The 17,295-nt window shown below is 38.5% G+C and overlaps 1 protein-coding gene across 1 annotated transcript in view; it reads right to left on the reverse strand.

The window, feature by feature from the left end:
* Positions 1-977: 977 nt before the first annotated feature.
* The window catches only part of JhI-21 (Juvenile hormone Inducible-21), a 249,849-nt gene continuing 233,531 nt past the window's right edge, over positions 978-17,295 (reverse strand). Inside the window, exons 7-8 of the mRNA XM_067151198.2 lie at positions 5,966-6,058; positions 978-2,593 (exon numbers count right to left, since the gene is read on the reverse strand). Of these exons, the coding sequence (XP_067007299.2) occupies positions 2,508-2,593; positions 5,966-6,058 (179 nt within the window). The 3' untranslated portion in view covers positions 978-2,507. The remainder of the gene's footprint in view (positions 2,594-5,965; positions 6,059-17,295) is intronic.

The raw sequence follows: 17,295 nt of genomic DNA on the forward strand, positions 1-17,295 counted from the left end.
CGCCTGACCAAAAATCCTGTTCTTCCTGCCAACGTACTTCACTTATACCAACTACATCTAACTTTAGCCTATCCATCTCCCTTTTCAGATTCTCTAACCTACCACAACGATTCAAACTTCTAACATTCCACGCTCCGACTCGCAGAATGTCAGTATCCATCTTCCTGATGATCGCCCCCTCTCGTGTAGTCCCCACCCGGAGATCCGAATGGGGGACTAGTTTACCTCCGGAATATTTTACCCGGGAGGAAAAAATAACATTCTTTATTTGAAGAAGGTAAAATTTTAGGTGTCAACCCCTCATTTAGGTTTTTTTAGGTGCAATGAAATTCACATATTCTGCTCCAGGAAGTGTGAAACGAACAAATATATTTAAATTTGTGATTTAAATAGCGAGGAAAAAAAATAGGTTAAAACCTAAAAATCCGGGCCCTAATTATGAACCACCTCTGCTGCTTTCACTCCTCTCTTAAATAAACAGAAGAATATGTTAGAAGTGCTTGTTATCTTCCACTTGACTCTCCATCTTCTATAATCCAAAAATTACACTAACTTTCTTCAAATCTTAAAACATTCAAAGTGTATCTACAAGTAAAACAAGATCACTCCCACCGAGGAAGTGGCTGCGTGGTTTGAGTCACATTGCTATCAGCTTGCATTCGGGAGATAGAGGGTTTGAATCCTACTGTTGGCAGCCCTGAAGATGGTTTCTGTGGTTTCCCATTTTCACATCAGGCAAATGCTGGTTGGGGCTGTATCTTAGTTAAGGCCATGGTCACTTCCTTCCCACTCCTAGCCCTTTCCTATCCCATCGTTGCCATAAGACCTATCTGTGTCGGTGTGATGTAAAGCACATTGTAAAAGATCACTCCAAATCAAAACTCCTAGCGACTGAAGTGCTGCCAGGCCACGAACAAATGCATCAACCCATTAGGTAGTGTGGATCAGGGAATGGTGGAAGAAACAAGAACCAAAAATGATTTTAAAATTCCTGTGTATTATCCCAATATTTTCTGCAATGGTCATACTCATTTTTTAAATGCATCTCATAGTTTTTCATTAACCTTTATTTGATTATAATTAAGTACTTAATTTTAATTGCTGTTCATAATGAAATAATATCAAATAATGTTAACTGGCAAAGAGAAATATATTTGGTTCCTTAATTAGTTAAAGGAGTACTTGCCTCCTCCCAAATTCACTGATGACAAAATCAAAAGAAAGAAAAGAGAGACTGAGAAAGACTCAGATTCCAATGAATGGAACTAGTTAAGAAGTTCATCATGTCGATATCTGCTTTTGTGCCAGGCTAGTCTGCTATAGTAATGGAGTAGACCATACAGCCAGTGACTCGACACTGAAGGTTGGGCGGCAAGAAATAACCTGACACCCTAAGGGAGCTGATAACTTCAGGAGGATGAGCTTCTTTAGGGGGTGATACTCCTTCAGTGTAGGAAATGATACGGAAACCATCAGGTAGTGTCTGTACTCCACATTAGCTGCTGCTGGATGGGATAGACAGGACTCATTAGCTGTAGTGAAAGCCATCTGTGTAGGGGAAGGACAACCTTCAGAAAACCTGGGGAAACATTTAGCAACCTACTGTGAATTCTGCCAATATGTTCTACAGATTGAGTTGAAAATGGTTAAGAACAAAACAAGACAATGGAATCTGGACTGAAACATGGTGAGAGAGAGAGAGTGTAAAACAGTGTGTGTTGTTTGGCCTAATTTGTCAGTATTTAGATGATTATGAATATAGGAACCGTTCATGAAACTTTTTCTACTTGGACTGCTTTACTAAAGGGAAATATGAGGTAGGATGTAGTTGAATTAACCATCCGGACTATTTGAGATTTGTTCTTGATAGGAGCACAACACAACATTCTGTAAGAAAGATACACATAGAAAGTCAACTAAGATTCATATATCCTAGAACTGATTCCATTTTTATTGGGCTGTGTACCTACTGTGAACATTACAGATATTATATTATGTAATTAACTACTTCACAGCAGAACCTTTCCTCCAACATAATAATTAAAAATCAATAAAATAAAAATTATTGGTTTACAGTTTTGCTTTGTTAACAGAGAACTACATTTCCAGCTACTTTCAGATTAATAAATTACAATTCTTATTCCCAGAATTTTCCTGATTTTCCAGTTTTCTCAACTGATTGCTCACCCTGACATGTCCACTGCTTATAAACCTTAAGTAAAAATGAAAGGACTAGATACTGTGCATGAAATGCATGAGTATTCCAGAATCTAGAACATTGGATTGATTTCCAACATACTCTATCTGCGATTGATTGTCATTTTCTTTCCTTTTTAGTACAGTTATGAGTAGACATTGAATGAGTATATTTGACAGCATGCAACTAAAGAAGACCACTGTCTCTCAGTTTCTTAAACACAAGTAGCAGCAAATGATTCCAGTATATGAATCTTTTAAAGCTGTACCATATGGATGTGGAATGTTTATTAATGGCAGTGGTATTCATCTTAAGTTGTTGGAGGGACCAAGAGCTTCTCCCCCTCTTCTGGGCTTACCACTTCCAGCATTGTCTGGATGCAGGATGTAAGTTTACCTGAAACATAGCACAATGTAATATAATTAGAAATGATTTTGATATGGATTATCTCTACCCTTTCCCAAATTGCACATTTTTTCACAGTAAAAATACGAGCTCAACAGGAGACAATACTGTGAATAGCCTAATATAGATTTTATGTCACTATAAAATGTAAATATGTATATACTTGTTTTGTCATTTCTTATGAGTTTGCCTACACGGAAAATATCCCAGTTGCAAAATAAATGTTTTAACTCTGATATACATCCGTTCTTAACATGTAAATGTAACTTAAAAGCGTTTCAGTGTGTTGAACACACAGGTTAAATATAGATATTATACTACAACATACCTGTAAAAAAAAAAAAAAACATTATTAAGGTAAGTTCTAGAATTTAAGTTTCTAAATGAAGTGAAATTAAAATTAAAATCCACAGCCTGTTTCCAGTCATTCGATTGAGTCAGGGATGGAATGAATGCGGCCCCATCTAGCGGCGAGGATAGGAATTGTGCTGGCTGCCGAAGCCTATCCCACTCCTCTGGGGCAATGATTAATGAATAGCAGATGAAATGAAATGATATTGGAGAGTGTTGCTGGAATGAAATATGACAGGGAAAACCAGAGTACCCAGAGAAAAACCTGTCCCGCCTCCACTTTGTCCAGCACAAATCTCACATGGAGTGACCAGGATTTGTACCACGGAACCCAGCGGTGAGAGGCCGGTGTGCTGTCACCTGAGCCATAGAGGCTTTTTAAGTTTCTAAATACCTATTAAATAGAAATGAAACGGTGTATGGCTTTTAGTGCCGGGAGTGTCCGAGGACATGTTCGGCTCACCAGGTGCAGGTCTTTTGATTTGACTCCCGTAGGCGACTTACGTGTCATGATAAAGATGATGATGAAGACGACACATACACCCAGCCCCCATGACAGCAAAATTAACCAATGATGGTTAAAATTCCTGACACTGCCGGGAATCGAACCCGGGACCCCTGTGACCAAAGGGCAGCATGCTAACCGTTTAGCCATGGAGCCGAACTTAACGGGGGTGAAAAGTTAAAAAAAAAAAGCTGAATTACTTTTTACGAGGATACATACATCTCAAAAACTGAAGGTGTTACAGACGTAGAAATAGGTATTTGGAATCCCCTTTAAAAATAAAGAAACATGTATTTTTTTTGACTTGAGAGAAGACTGTTTCTCACATGTACAGTTCTATGTCTCATGGTCATCATAACCTCAAAAGGTAATACCACATACGTGGTTTACAAAGACTTTCTGGGGTAAATGAAACAATTTTTCGGTTCAGTTTTTATACTTTAGGGATTTTCAGATAATGTCTTGGTACAGTACTGAGGAACAATTACATTTATCAAATTACAAAATCCAAGCAAGTGAAGCTGCAGGCAACTGCTAGTTTCTAATATGATTGTGCTTCTGTAGTTATTAATGATATGCCCAGTTAATACAATTCAACTTAAAAAACCTCTAAATGGTAATAGGAAAGAGATATCTCACACAATAACAATGCTTTAAAACCAAAGTATCATTTCATAGAAGAGGGATATTCCATTAACTTATGAACATGTAACAAACATCACATTTTGTATTGAAATATAAATTCAAAGGAAGGAGGATCATAATCTTATGTCTAACGGTTGTTGATCAAAATAAAATCGAGCTGATTTCTATAAAGGCCATCAGAAGAGCACCTAGCATACAGTCGATGAATATGATGTTTTAAGCTTGTGTTGTTTAAATATAACCCATGCTCAATACAATACTAGTCTTTTTCTGCTATCATTTCACTGCCTATTGCCATAATGGCCCACGATGTATCTACACTCATTGTCAGTATTCACTGTGTTATCTAATTCTCTATATAATTTCTTAATTTATTCTCTGCTAGAAACAGATTTTGGAGCAGAAGCCTGGTCTGCCAGGTGTTGAAGGAGAATAACTGCAACACCATTGGCACTTTCATTATCCAATCCAGAAAAATACACCGTTACCCCTTGCACAGCAGAAGAATTCATTCCCACACTAATGTGTTTCAGACAGCCTAAACTGTGGTTTTCAATTTCGTTCTCAACTATCTGGCACTTTCTTGGATGCAAGAGCCATCTTACATTTCATATTGCTGTTTACTCTGGTGTTGAAGAGGTAGTCTTTCTTTGGTGTTATTCCAATCAATCACATATTTCTCATCCAAGGTTTGGGAATCTACTTTCATGTGCCCAGTCACCAATTTCACACCACAAGTTTTAAAATCTTCAGCATGTATTTCATATCCTGGTGCAATCCAAGGTAGTAACATGCAATTCTGTCATTAATAACTTCACCTCTTCATTCCCTATCTTGTTAAAAAACCATCTGTATTGACAAAACCTATACTCCACTCTAGTTATGTCTTACTTCTACACTCTGTCAAGTTACATGATTGTCAAAACTGATGTCTGGCACTTACATGGGTACAAAGTCTGCACTGGATACTTTTACTACTACACCGTAGAATTTCAGTGAAAAGAGACGACTTTAACTTTGTCCTTGATAGTTTCTTCTCATAATTGTTTTTCTTTTAGGCGACCTAAGATGGCACCAGGTGTTAGCAGGATCACATGGCAAATGCGCTTCAAACATTGGCCATGTCCACTGAGATTATCTTGAGAAGGTAATGTGGTAGTTTCCTGTAATAATAATTGCATGGCCTCAGCTACTGTGTGCAGACATTTTGATTTGATGTCGTATAGGCTGCGTATGTGTCAATTTTTAAACTGTGTTTTATTCTACCTGGTGGAGAAAATGCAACTTATGGACTTATTTATGCCCTTAACTGTCTCTGCCGGGTTTGAAGAGCAATCGTGGGATCAGGAGACCTCTATCGCTGATCTACATTCTTCATATCTGCAGCCCTTCTAAAGCAGACCCTCCAATGAGGGTGGAAGGCATCTGCTATGTATTGGAAACTGAGAGTTAATGTAGTAGAGGATAGTGTTATATGTGGTGTAAGAGTTACAGGGATGTTGAGGACAGCACAAACACCCAGTCCCTGAACCAAGGGAATTAAACATTTGAGATTTAAATTCCCCAACTGGCTGAAAATTGAACCCTCTGAAACAAAGGCCACTATGGTGACCATTCAGCGAAGGAACCAGACTTATCTTCAATACAAAAGTTTTCACGTATATATCCTCAAATATCAGTGCCAAAAGACCTCCAGTTTTACATGGAATCCAAACCACAAGGATGTGATTTTTCATATTAAAAAATCTCACATGCATTGGCCGGGATTCAAACAGTGGTCCCCCTGATGAAAAGTCAGTGACAATGCCATTCATTCAACTATCATGCCCTGAAGGGAAGCTAGGGAACCTTTGTATACTTACGATGTAGTTTATCGTACGCCTCTGGTTTGCCTTTCCACCTGATACAGATATAGTATACAGGAACACCTGACAGAGTGATTGCCATCCCTATAGCTGTAACAAGAGAGAAATAGGGTAATAAGGTTTCTGTTATGTTTAACAGACGTTCAAGGGTTACAAGGTTCACCATACCCAAATAAAAATAGTACAACACAGTAGAAATTGTTTCAGTATTTAATCACATATAATAATAATAATAATAATAATAATAATAATAATAATAATAATAATAATAATAATAATAATAATAATAATAATAATAATAATAATAATAACAACAACATAATATCTCGGACAGACTACTTTAAATAACTAGGAGAATGGATAACAAACAACACAAAAGAAAAGGTAGCTATTGATATAAGAGTAAACAAAATGGAAAGGCTGTTTCATATGACAAAAAATATATACAATGAGAAATCTCTGACCTGGAACTTGAAATTAAGACTTTACCTACCAAACAGTGGCCCAGCCAGAAATTTTATATGCAGCAGAAACTCTTAAACTTACAAGAATTGGGAATCTTGAAAAATTAGAAATGTTGGAAGAAGAATTTTGAGAAAAATACCGGGACCTATAAGAAACAACAATGCTGAATTTAGACTATGATCAAACTGAGAGATATATTTAAAAGTTGAAAAACTGACAACTGTAATGAGGAAAAGAAGACTCCAGTTTTTTGGGCACATTTATAAAATGAATAACAATAGACTAACTAAACAAATCTTCAACTTGTTGAACAGTTACAAATCCAAGCTAACGTGGTTCATTGAAATTGAAAAGGATATGAAAAACACTAGAATTAAAATAGATAATGTAGGAAACAGAACACGTTTCAGAGAAGTAACATAAAAGGTAGGATTTCAGGAGAAAAAGAAGAACTGGAAGAAAATGGACTCAAGAGGATAAGGAACAACATTCTCAGAAAATGAAGGAAGTTTGGAAACGAAGAATTAAATGCAAAGAAAAGTAACTGAAGTTGATTTATCGTACCCTCAAAAGGGTTATTCGAATAATAATAATAATAATAATAATAATAATACTGGCAGAAGACACTGAAACAGCCAAGGTACAAATTGAAACACTTCAAGAGACTGCTGTAAAGACGGGACTTCAGATATCCTTCGAAAAGACGGAACTAATGATTCAGGACGAAAAGGATCCGACACAAAATATTGTCACCAAATATGGAACAATTAAAAGAGTACAGAAGTTTAAATATCTAGGGGAATGGATAACCCCAACAGGACTACCAGGAATAGCATTACAGGAAAGGGCAAGAAAGATGGAAGCAGCATACCAGTTATGTCGAAATGTCTACAATAAAAAATCAGTTTCATTCACTGCAAAAATCAGACATTACAACACTGTCATCAAACCAGAAAGTCTATATGCGATCGAATGTATTCCACTGAACAGGAAGGGCTTACTAGAAAACATTGAAAAGACAGAAAGGAAGATCTTGAGGAAGATACTAGGGCCCAGGAAAGTGGGTCAAGAATTTAGACTGCGACCAAATGAGGAACTATACAAAAGGACCGAAAAAATCACAACATCCTTCAAGAAGAGAAGACTCTGCTTCTACGGACACATTAAAAGAATGCCACCAGAGAGAACAGCCAAGCGAATTCTGGAATACATGGAGAACAGGAAGACACAAACTAGCTGGCTTAAAGGGGTCAAGGAGGATATGGAGGAAAATAATATATCACAGCAGGCAGTATACAACAGACAGGAATACAGAAAAATCATCAACAAAATTAAGGGATTCCAAGATCAAAGTAGCAAAAAACGGACCGGCAACAACTGGTCACGAGAACGTAAAGAAGCCCACTCCGAAAGGATGAAGAAGTACTGGGCCGATCGAAAGAGGAAGAACCGTAAATGAATGATGCTTAACGTGGTCCATAGTAGACCTATTCGAAAACAAGAATAATAATAATAATAATAATAATAATAATAATTGCTGGGTACCACCTGGGGTAGTTTTCCTTGAAAGTGTTTCCATCATGCATAATGTTACCTCATGGTAATGCTTGGTGGGACAGATTACTCTGTCCGTGGTTAGAACTACGGTTGTTAGCCGTAGAGCCAGTTCTTCCGCCCTCTCAGCCGTTGGGAAATATCCTCATCCGCCATCGAGACCGTTGACTGCAGACCTTTTTGCCTCAGTTGATCCGCGGGTGTTTATTTGGCTAAGCCTTATTCACACCTGTCCTGCATATCTACAGGAACATTCCCTATCAGCCATATGGGACGCGCCGTGTCGGGGTTGAGGCCCCCCGCCCCAGTGTCTTCCGTGAAGTTATGCCAAACACTTACTCAGTTCAGTGCGTGACCCCCACGGAAGCTAACCGGAAGCTAACTAGGCGAGTATCAAGCGGGATTTAGGAAGGGAAGATCGTGCGTTGATCAAATCTGGAGTCTGAAACGTGTACTAGAGAATCATCTCTCAAAGGATCTGGTAGTCGTTTTTGTAGACTTTAAAAAGGCGTATGATTCAGTCGACAGGGAAGTGCTATTCAATATACTAGTGGAATTTGGAATTGACGCCAAAACAACAGCAATTATTAAGCAGACTTTAACTGGGACACATTCGAAAGTTAAGTTCATGGGAGAGAACTCCAAACAGTTCGAAATTAAAACAGGAGTCAGGCAGGGTGATGGATTGTCACCAATTCTTTTCAACTGTGTGTTGGAGAAGATTATCCGGGAGTGGAAAAAAGAACTGGACAGAAAAGGATTACTTAACCAAGTATACATTGGAGGGTCAAAAAGTGGTGTCATGATTAATTGCCTTGCCTTTGCTGATGACGTTGCGCTGCTATCTAGGAATACTGACACAGCAATAGAACAGCTGAATGTACTAAAACTACAAGCAGAAAAAGCAGGACTACAGATTTCTTTCGAAAAAACTAAATATATAACAAACATCAAAACAGCCCCTCGGTACCTGAAGACAGAACACGGTAAAATAGAAAGAGTTGATAGCTTTAAGTATTTGGGTGAAATAGTGCAATTGAAAACAAATGAAAGAGAAGCAAACAACACCAGACGGGAGAAAATGGCTGCGGCTTTTCGTAGGACATATCCTATATACAAGAAGAAAACCATCTCCAGACGAGCTAAACTAAGGCACTACAATACAGTGATTAAAACGGAATGTCTGTATGCTAGTGAGTGCCTCCAAATGACAGGAAAAGCGGGACTGAGAGAAGCTGAGAAATTTGAAAGAAAGATCCTTCGCAAAATAATGGGTCCAAAGATTGTGGATGGACAGTATAGGCTGCGAGGAAGGGAAGAACTTTACCGAGACAATGAAAGGCTAACTGAGTGCATGAGAAAACGGAGACTTAAATTCTATGGGCATTTATTTAGAATGGATGAGAAGAGACTAACGAAAAGGATTTTCACAATACTAGACAGCAGACCTAAAGTGTCGGACAAATGGTTCAGGGAGGTGAGAAAGGATCTCAGACAGGTAGGACTAAATTCGGAAGACATCTCAAACCGAACAAAGTTTAGGTCAGTGATCGACAGATTTCAGGGATTCCATGACGAACCAAAACTTAACCGTGGGTGGACGGACGAAAGAAGACAGGCTGCCAGAGAGAGGATGCTGAAGTTCTGGGCTGTGAGGAAGGCTTCCAGAAACATGTAATTGTTATCTAACGTGGTCTCTAATGGCCGTAAACGAATATATATATATATATATATATATATATATAATAATAATAATAATAATTGCCATGCTGTTAGGGGTATGCAGCTGTGAGCTGGCATCTGGGAGATAGTGGGTTCGAATCCCACTGTCAGCAGCCCTGAAGATGGTTTTCCATGGTTTCCCATTTTCACACCAGGCAAATGCTGGGGCTGTACCTTAATTAAGGCCATGGCCGCTTCCTTCTAACTCCTAGACCTTTCCTATCCCATCGTCACCATAAGACCTATCTGTGTCGGTGCGACGTAAAGCTAGGAAAACTGCTACTAAAATTATCAGGAACACCAAGATGCGGTACAATAAAGATATCATTGAACAAGCAGAGAGGGATTTTCAAAGAAACAACACTAGAGACTTCTACCAAACTTTTAAATCTCAAAAAACACCCTACTCAGCCCATACACTTCACCTCCGGGGAGCTGGCGGAAAGCTGAAAATGAACAATGAAAAGTGCACCACAGTTCTAGCAGAGTATTTCAACAACCTTCTAAATTTAAAGGAACCCAAGGAGAAACTGCATTTCGAACCTCAGAATGTTACTAAGTCGGACTCTCTCCCACCAACAAAGGGGGAGATCTAGAAAGCCATTTCAGAATTGAAATGTAACAAAGCAGCAGGCGAGGATGGAATCATAGCAGAAGTATGGAAATACGTTGATGAGGAGTCAATCCAAAGTATCCATGAAATCATATCTAATATCTGGGTGACAGAAGTGTTACCTAGCGACTAGACCTCAGCTATCATCCACCCGTTACACAAAAAAGGCGACAAATCAGATCTCAACAACTACAGAGGGATTTCCCTTGTATCAGTGACGTACAGGATACTCTCCAAAGTATTATTCACAAGAGTAGAGGCTTAACTAGACTCCTGCATCGGAGAGTACCAGGCTGGGTTTTGCAAGTCAAGGTCATGCGCCAAACAAATCCTGAACCTCAAAACCATCATCACTTACAAAAACCTAAGCTCCTCACCCTACATAGCAACATTTGTTGACTTTCAGAAGGCTTACGATTCAGTAGATAGAGAGTCACTCTTCCAGGCACTTGCTGAACTGGGACTAGATAAGAAAATCTTAAATCTAGTGAAAGCAACTCTTACCAACACTACAGCCAGAATCAAATTCAGAGGGGAACTGTCCCAGAGCTTTGAAATCAAAACATATGTTAGACAAGGGGATGGCTTATCTCCAATCCTCTTTAACTGCCTACTCGAAAAAGTCATTCGTGAGTGAACGAAAATGCTAAAGGATGACTCTGGATTGAGAATAGGCTACAAGAAAGACAAGTTAACTGTCAACTGCTCAGCCTTCGCAGACAACCTTACACTCCTGGCATCCAGTTTGGAGAAAGCTATCCATCAACTATCCTCTCTCGACCACATAGGAGCTAAAGAAGGGCTGAAGGTCGCCATCAACAAAACACAGTTTATCACCAACATCAAAGATGCACCCAAATCAATCCCACTGGGGGACAAAACAGTACAAAGGACTAACTCCTTCAAATACCTAGGAGAATGGATAACCCCAAACATGAATGAAGATCAGGTCATAAACAGCAGATGCATCAAATTGGAAAGCACCTACCACCTATATAAGAATATGTACAAATCCAAATCTCTCTCCCTTAACCTCAAAATCAGGCATTACACTACTGTAGTGAGACTGTCAGTACTATACACCTCAGAATGCCTAAACATGGTAAGAAAAGGGCAACTTAGAAAACTGGAGCTGAAGGAAAGAAAGATCCTGAGAAAAATCATGGGTCCTATTAAAGAAGAAGACAAGTACAGAATCAGGCACAACAACAAACTGTACCAACAATTGGAGAGCATTACAACATGTATGAGGAAGAGGAGATTGAACTTCTATGGTCATGTCATAGGAATGGACAATCAGAGGCTCACCTCCAGAATCTTCCACACCATCTCTAGAGGGAAAGCGACTAATGCCAAGTGGGCAAGACTGGTTAGAAAAGACCTTCAAGAATTGGACATTGCTCCCAGTGAAATTTATGACAGGAATAGGTACAGAACGTTGATCAGAACATCAAACTCTCTCCACTCACTAAGAGAAAAAACAGTACGTCTGGGAGGAGGTGTGAAATGGACTCAAGAGCGAAAAGACATTCACAGTGCAAGAATGAAGGAGTACTGGTCAAAGAAGAAAGTTGCTAGAAATAAGAACCACGTGGTTCATAGCAGGCCCAAACGGAACTAAAAAATAAAAATAAAAAATCATCTAGGCACCATGCCTACCAATTTTGACAATCTGACTGTGCTGCTGTCTAGCAACTTACGCAGATTTCTTCTGGGCAGTTGCTATAACCGAGTTATTTTAATTTTCTTTTGTTGGGCGACACTGAGTGCCAAGAATTCTTCAAAAATCAACTACCCCAGCCCGGATCAAACCCGAGAATTTGTGATCGTGAGTCAGAGACTCTACCTCTGATCCACTGAGGCAGCTGGTTTGAGAATGTTGAGAATAATCCAATTGCAAGCTCTTCCTCATTCTGTCAATTGTCATTGTCGTGATATCATACATTGAAACAAACACATCTCTAATTACTCTCCAAGTGCCCATTGTCTTGATAGTGACACAGTTTTATGGCTTGAATTTTGTATTGGTAAGGTCTATGACTGTAACAGTTTACTATCTTTAAATATTGGTACCATAATTTAATTTGGAAAACTAATTACTGAATAACTGCAAGCAATTTACAATTGTTGCAGCAGTATCTAGACCTCTGTGGGTAATATTCAATATTGTGTGTCATGCTGTCTTACTTGTCAGTTGTCTAGTGCTGAAATGTTTTGTCTCTATTTTACATGTGAGTTAAAGAAGGACCCATAAAAAAGTATCACGATTATACTCGGGATTTTAAAACAGGGACTTGTAGCAGCTTATATTTCATTGTTATAATTTGTAACTGGATCAAGATAGGGAAGTGTGCTGTCACCATTGTTCATAACAGTAATGGATGAGAGTACGAAGATAATCCCAAAAATAAGGTCTCCTACTTTTTTATAAAAACATAGAACTGTTTATTTCTACAATGGTTTACATCATTTTACAGCTTGAACACTTAGCTATTTTTCTACATAATCACCATTTCGGTCGATACATTTTTGTAGATGCCGTGACAGTTTTTGTATGCCCATGTCATACCAGCTCGTCGCCATGCTGTTCAGGGAGTTGTGAGTGGCGCTTCGGGAAAACTCATGAACCAAAGTACAGAGATCATCCAGGGTGATCCGCCGATCTTCACGCATGATTTGCTCAACCTTCACGTTTGTCTTGATGGAAATTGACGGTCTCCCGCTCCTTTGTTTGTTCGTCATTAATTTCAGTCTGACCGGCTGCAAACTCTCTACACGACTTACGAACATTTTTGACATCCATGCACGACTCACCATACACTTTCGTCAACTGGCGATGGATTGCTATCGGTTCAGTACCTTTTGCGTTCAAAAACCTACTGTAATAACTGTGCGCACTTCCCACTAACATCCAACGGGAGCTCCATTCTCAATGGCTGCTGAGGAGTACCTCAGCGCGGCATGCACGTGTTTATATGTGAGCGCGGGAAACACTCTTCATCATATTGTGACTAACAGCCACATGAACAGAGTACTGTATTTATTAAAAAAAATAGGAGACCTTATTTTTGGGATTACCCTCGTATGAAGGAGGCAAAGGAGCAAATGGAGAGGAAGTACGAAGTCAAACAAGTTAAGTGAGTGTACTGGTAATTATGGAATTAAAATAAGTGTGGAGAAAATCAAAACAATGGTGCTGACTAAAGGCAAAAATACTGTAAAAATTGGGGGCAAAAGTCTTAAAATTGTGGATTGGGTAGTGAACTGATGCAGGATACAAGGCTGAACATGGGGATCAATAAAAGGATACAAAATGGAAATGCATTTTATCAGAGTGTGAGGAACATGGTGTGGAAGAAGCAAGTACCAAGAAAGTGTAAAGAGATGATGTTTAAGATGTATTATTGACCAATAATAACCTATGAAGCAGAGACCTAGACACTGACAAAAATACAGGACAGTAGAATACAATAAATGAGCTGACTGCACTATTTGGGCTGTGTTGCTGTTAACTTGCATTTGGGAGGTGGTGGGATGGTTTTCTGTACTTTCCCATGTTCACACCAGGTTGTGCCTTGATTAGGGCCATGATCAATACCTTTCTGAAGCAGATGATGAAGGCTAAGATTGAAAGAAGGAGGAAAAAGAAGTAGATTCAGACTAAGGTGGTTGGAGTCAACCAAGAACAGCATAATAAAAAGGAATCTGGATATGAACACAGTTAAGGAGCAACAGTGGTGGTTGGATAGAGAAAGAGGGAAAGGTGCCAGTAATGTCCCATCATGGCAGGAGCTGGGAAAGGGAAATTGGTGATGATGATGATGATCTACATCATCAGACGTTCCATCATTGTTCTTATGTGCCATTTTCAATGACAAGAAATTACGCCTGTGGCTGGAGTTTAGTGAGGACGTGTTCAGAAACTTACTATCCCAGTATGCGACATCAGGTCATATCTTGTTGTTTTGCTCTGGTTATAAGGAACAACCAAGATTGGGAAAACTTGTTACTGCAATCCCAGTTGAAGTCATTAGTGTGCTGTTTATTTCTATTGCCTCACTGAATATCCTGGGTAAATACTATTGAATGCTGGCTGGTATTTTAGGGCAAATAACATGGCTTGCTTAGTGGTGTGACTGTTCTGTTAATGCTTAATTTTCTGTTTCTTTATATATCTTGTGCATTCAAATTCAGTTTCCTTCTTTGTGTTCTCTGAATTTAGGCAGGGGCTTCCCAATAACAACCCCATCATTACATTTATTAACCTTTTAACATAAAATCCCAAGTATACTCAGGATTTTTAAAACAGTAAAAAACCCGAATATACTCTGAAATGTCGCTTACTGATTAGTACCTAATTTAAAAGTCCGAATATACTTGTTTCTTGTTGCTTCTTAATATCTCCACCGGATGTTTATGAAATCATTCTTTTAGGTTCTTATTTTTTCTGTGACTCATCCAGCTTGTTTTTGCAGCCTTTTCTTATTTATTGTTATCTAAGTGTATTTATTATTTATTTATTTATTAATTAAAGAATTGTTGTGAACATTACAGGTTTCCCCAATTATACTGTTCACTATTTTTGTAATGTTGTCTGTAATACAGTAAATCAATAGTTTGAAGTAACAACAGAACTTAATTACAAAATAAATAGATAGAATATGAGGAAATAATATTAATATTGGAAACATTCAGTTACATGAAGACACCATTTATCTTACAAAGACTTTAGCATTTTATCACAGGATGTAGTAAACTGGTTTCCCGGCATGCTGAAAATGTCTATATCTAGATAGTGTACTAGATTATACTGAGTCATAGTTCTGTATAAAGGGGAGTTCTTGTGTGATTCTGTGTTAATTTTCATGTATTTCATATATTATGTGAAAATGGGCAGTGACGAAGAGTTCAACATTGAGTTTAGTGAGTCTGATAGTTCTGAAGAAGTTTGTGAGGACAGTTCAGGAGAACAAAGTGATTGCTCAAGTTCGTCTTGCACCAGTGGCGTGAAATTGATATTTCCAGAACACTACCACCTATGCCACTACATTTCCTTTCAAGGCTAACCCTAAAGTAAATTTCCAGCCATGTACTAAAGATGTTATGCACTATATTAGTGAGTCCATTGATGATTTTATAAACATTTTGGTTACTGAGACTAACAGGTACTCAAGACAGACTAATGTGCCAGAATGGAAGGACACAAAAATTGACAAGATGCATTTATATTTATCGTGCTGACAATACTACAAAACATTGTAAAGAAACCTACATATTAAATGTACTGGTCCATGACACCTATATGAGCCACACCAATTTTTCGAGAACTTCTGCTTTTCTGAAAATATGTGAACTTGAAGAGGTACCTACACTTTTCAGCCAACAGTACATATGCTGCCGAAAATCATCCACAACCTAAACTAGATAAAATATGGCCTATCCTGAATCACATGTCTAGTAAAGTTAGAACTGTGTATAACCCCAGAAAGGGGTATGACAATCAACAAAAGCTTACTCTTATATAAAGGGCGATTGGGCTGGGTCCAATATCTGCCTTTCAAGAGAGCCAGATTTGGTATAAAAATATTCATGCTATAGGTTACGTTTGGTCCCTAATCATATACACAGACAAGGGCTCTGAATTTGATGATGAGCCCAAACATCTGCCCATGTCATCACAAGTTGTTATGCCAATGATGAAACTGCTGCTCAATAAGGGGTACTCTCTAACTGTGGATAATAGAGCACATATATCTCCAACTTTCTGGAACAAGGAACTCAAGAAGGGGCAGATTGCAGCATTCCAATGACGTAAACTGACTGCAATAAAATGGAAGGACAAGAGAGACATCTGCATCCTATCTACCATTCATAAGCAGAAATGGAAAAATGCAGAGAATGGAAAAAAAGTTGTGAAACAAAAATCTGTGTTCGAAAAAAATTAAAATAGTTTGGATAAAGTAAATCAGCACAATACTACTAACCCACTGCTACGGAAGAAAGGAAAAAGGTTTTATAAGAAGATATTTTTCATCTCTTGAAGTGTCCGGCTCCATGGCTAAATGGTTAGCGTGCTGGCCTTTGTTCACAGGGGTCCCGGGTTCGATTTCCAGCAGGGCTGGGAATTTTAACCATAATTGGCATGGGGGCTGGGTGTATGTGTTGTCTTCTTCATCATTTCATCCTCATCATGATGCACAGGTCGCCTACGGGTGTCAAATAAAAAGACCTGCATCTGGTGAGCTGAACTTGTCCTCAAACACTCCCAGCACTAAAAGACATACGCCATTTCATTTCATTACCTTTTGGAACTGGGAGAATGGAATGCTTTTGTCCTTTTCAAAAAACATGAGAGGAAAGAAGATTGTTCTTAACTTTCGTGTGGTTGTCATTGAGAAAACGACTGCACAACACCAAAGAGAGGAATTTTCTCTGAAATCAGCAGGTTGTTCATCAGCACAAGCAACCCCAATGTGACTTACTGGCTGCCATTTTCCTTTGGAGATTCCTCCAACTGATAAGAAGCAAAACCCAACAAGGATGTGCAGGATGTGTAGCAATGTACGTGACGCTAGAGGGAAGAAGGTACGACAGAAATCCAGATACACGTGTAAGGAGTGCGATGTAGCATTGTGTACTGATACTTTTTCAGGGCATTTCATACAGCCACAAACATATGAATAATATCTTTCTTGTTCAATATTGTGTGTCATGATGTCTTACTTGTCATCTGTTTAGTGCTGAAATGTTTTGTCCCTATTTATTTTACATGTGAGTTAAAGAAGAACCCATAAACAATATCATGATTACACTCGAGATTTTAAAACAGGGACTTTTCAGTGCCTTGTATTTCATTGTTAAGTTTGTAAAATTTACTTTCATTATTACCACAACAAAGAAGTACAAGAACTTGATGCACTGAACAAGAAAACTGGAAAGTATGGTATGAAAATTCGTGTAGAGAAAAGCAAGA

This window comes from Anabrus simplex, chromosome 7 (assembly GCF_040414725.1).
Source record: "Anabrus simplex isolate iqAnaSimp1 chromosome 7, ASM4041472v1, whole genome shotgun sequence".
Taxonomy (NCBI): Eukaryota; Metazoa; Arthropoda; class Insecta; order Orthoptera; family Tettigoniidae; genus Anabrus; species Anabrus simplex.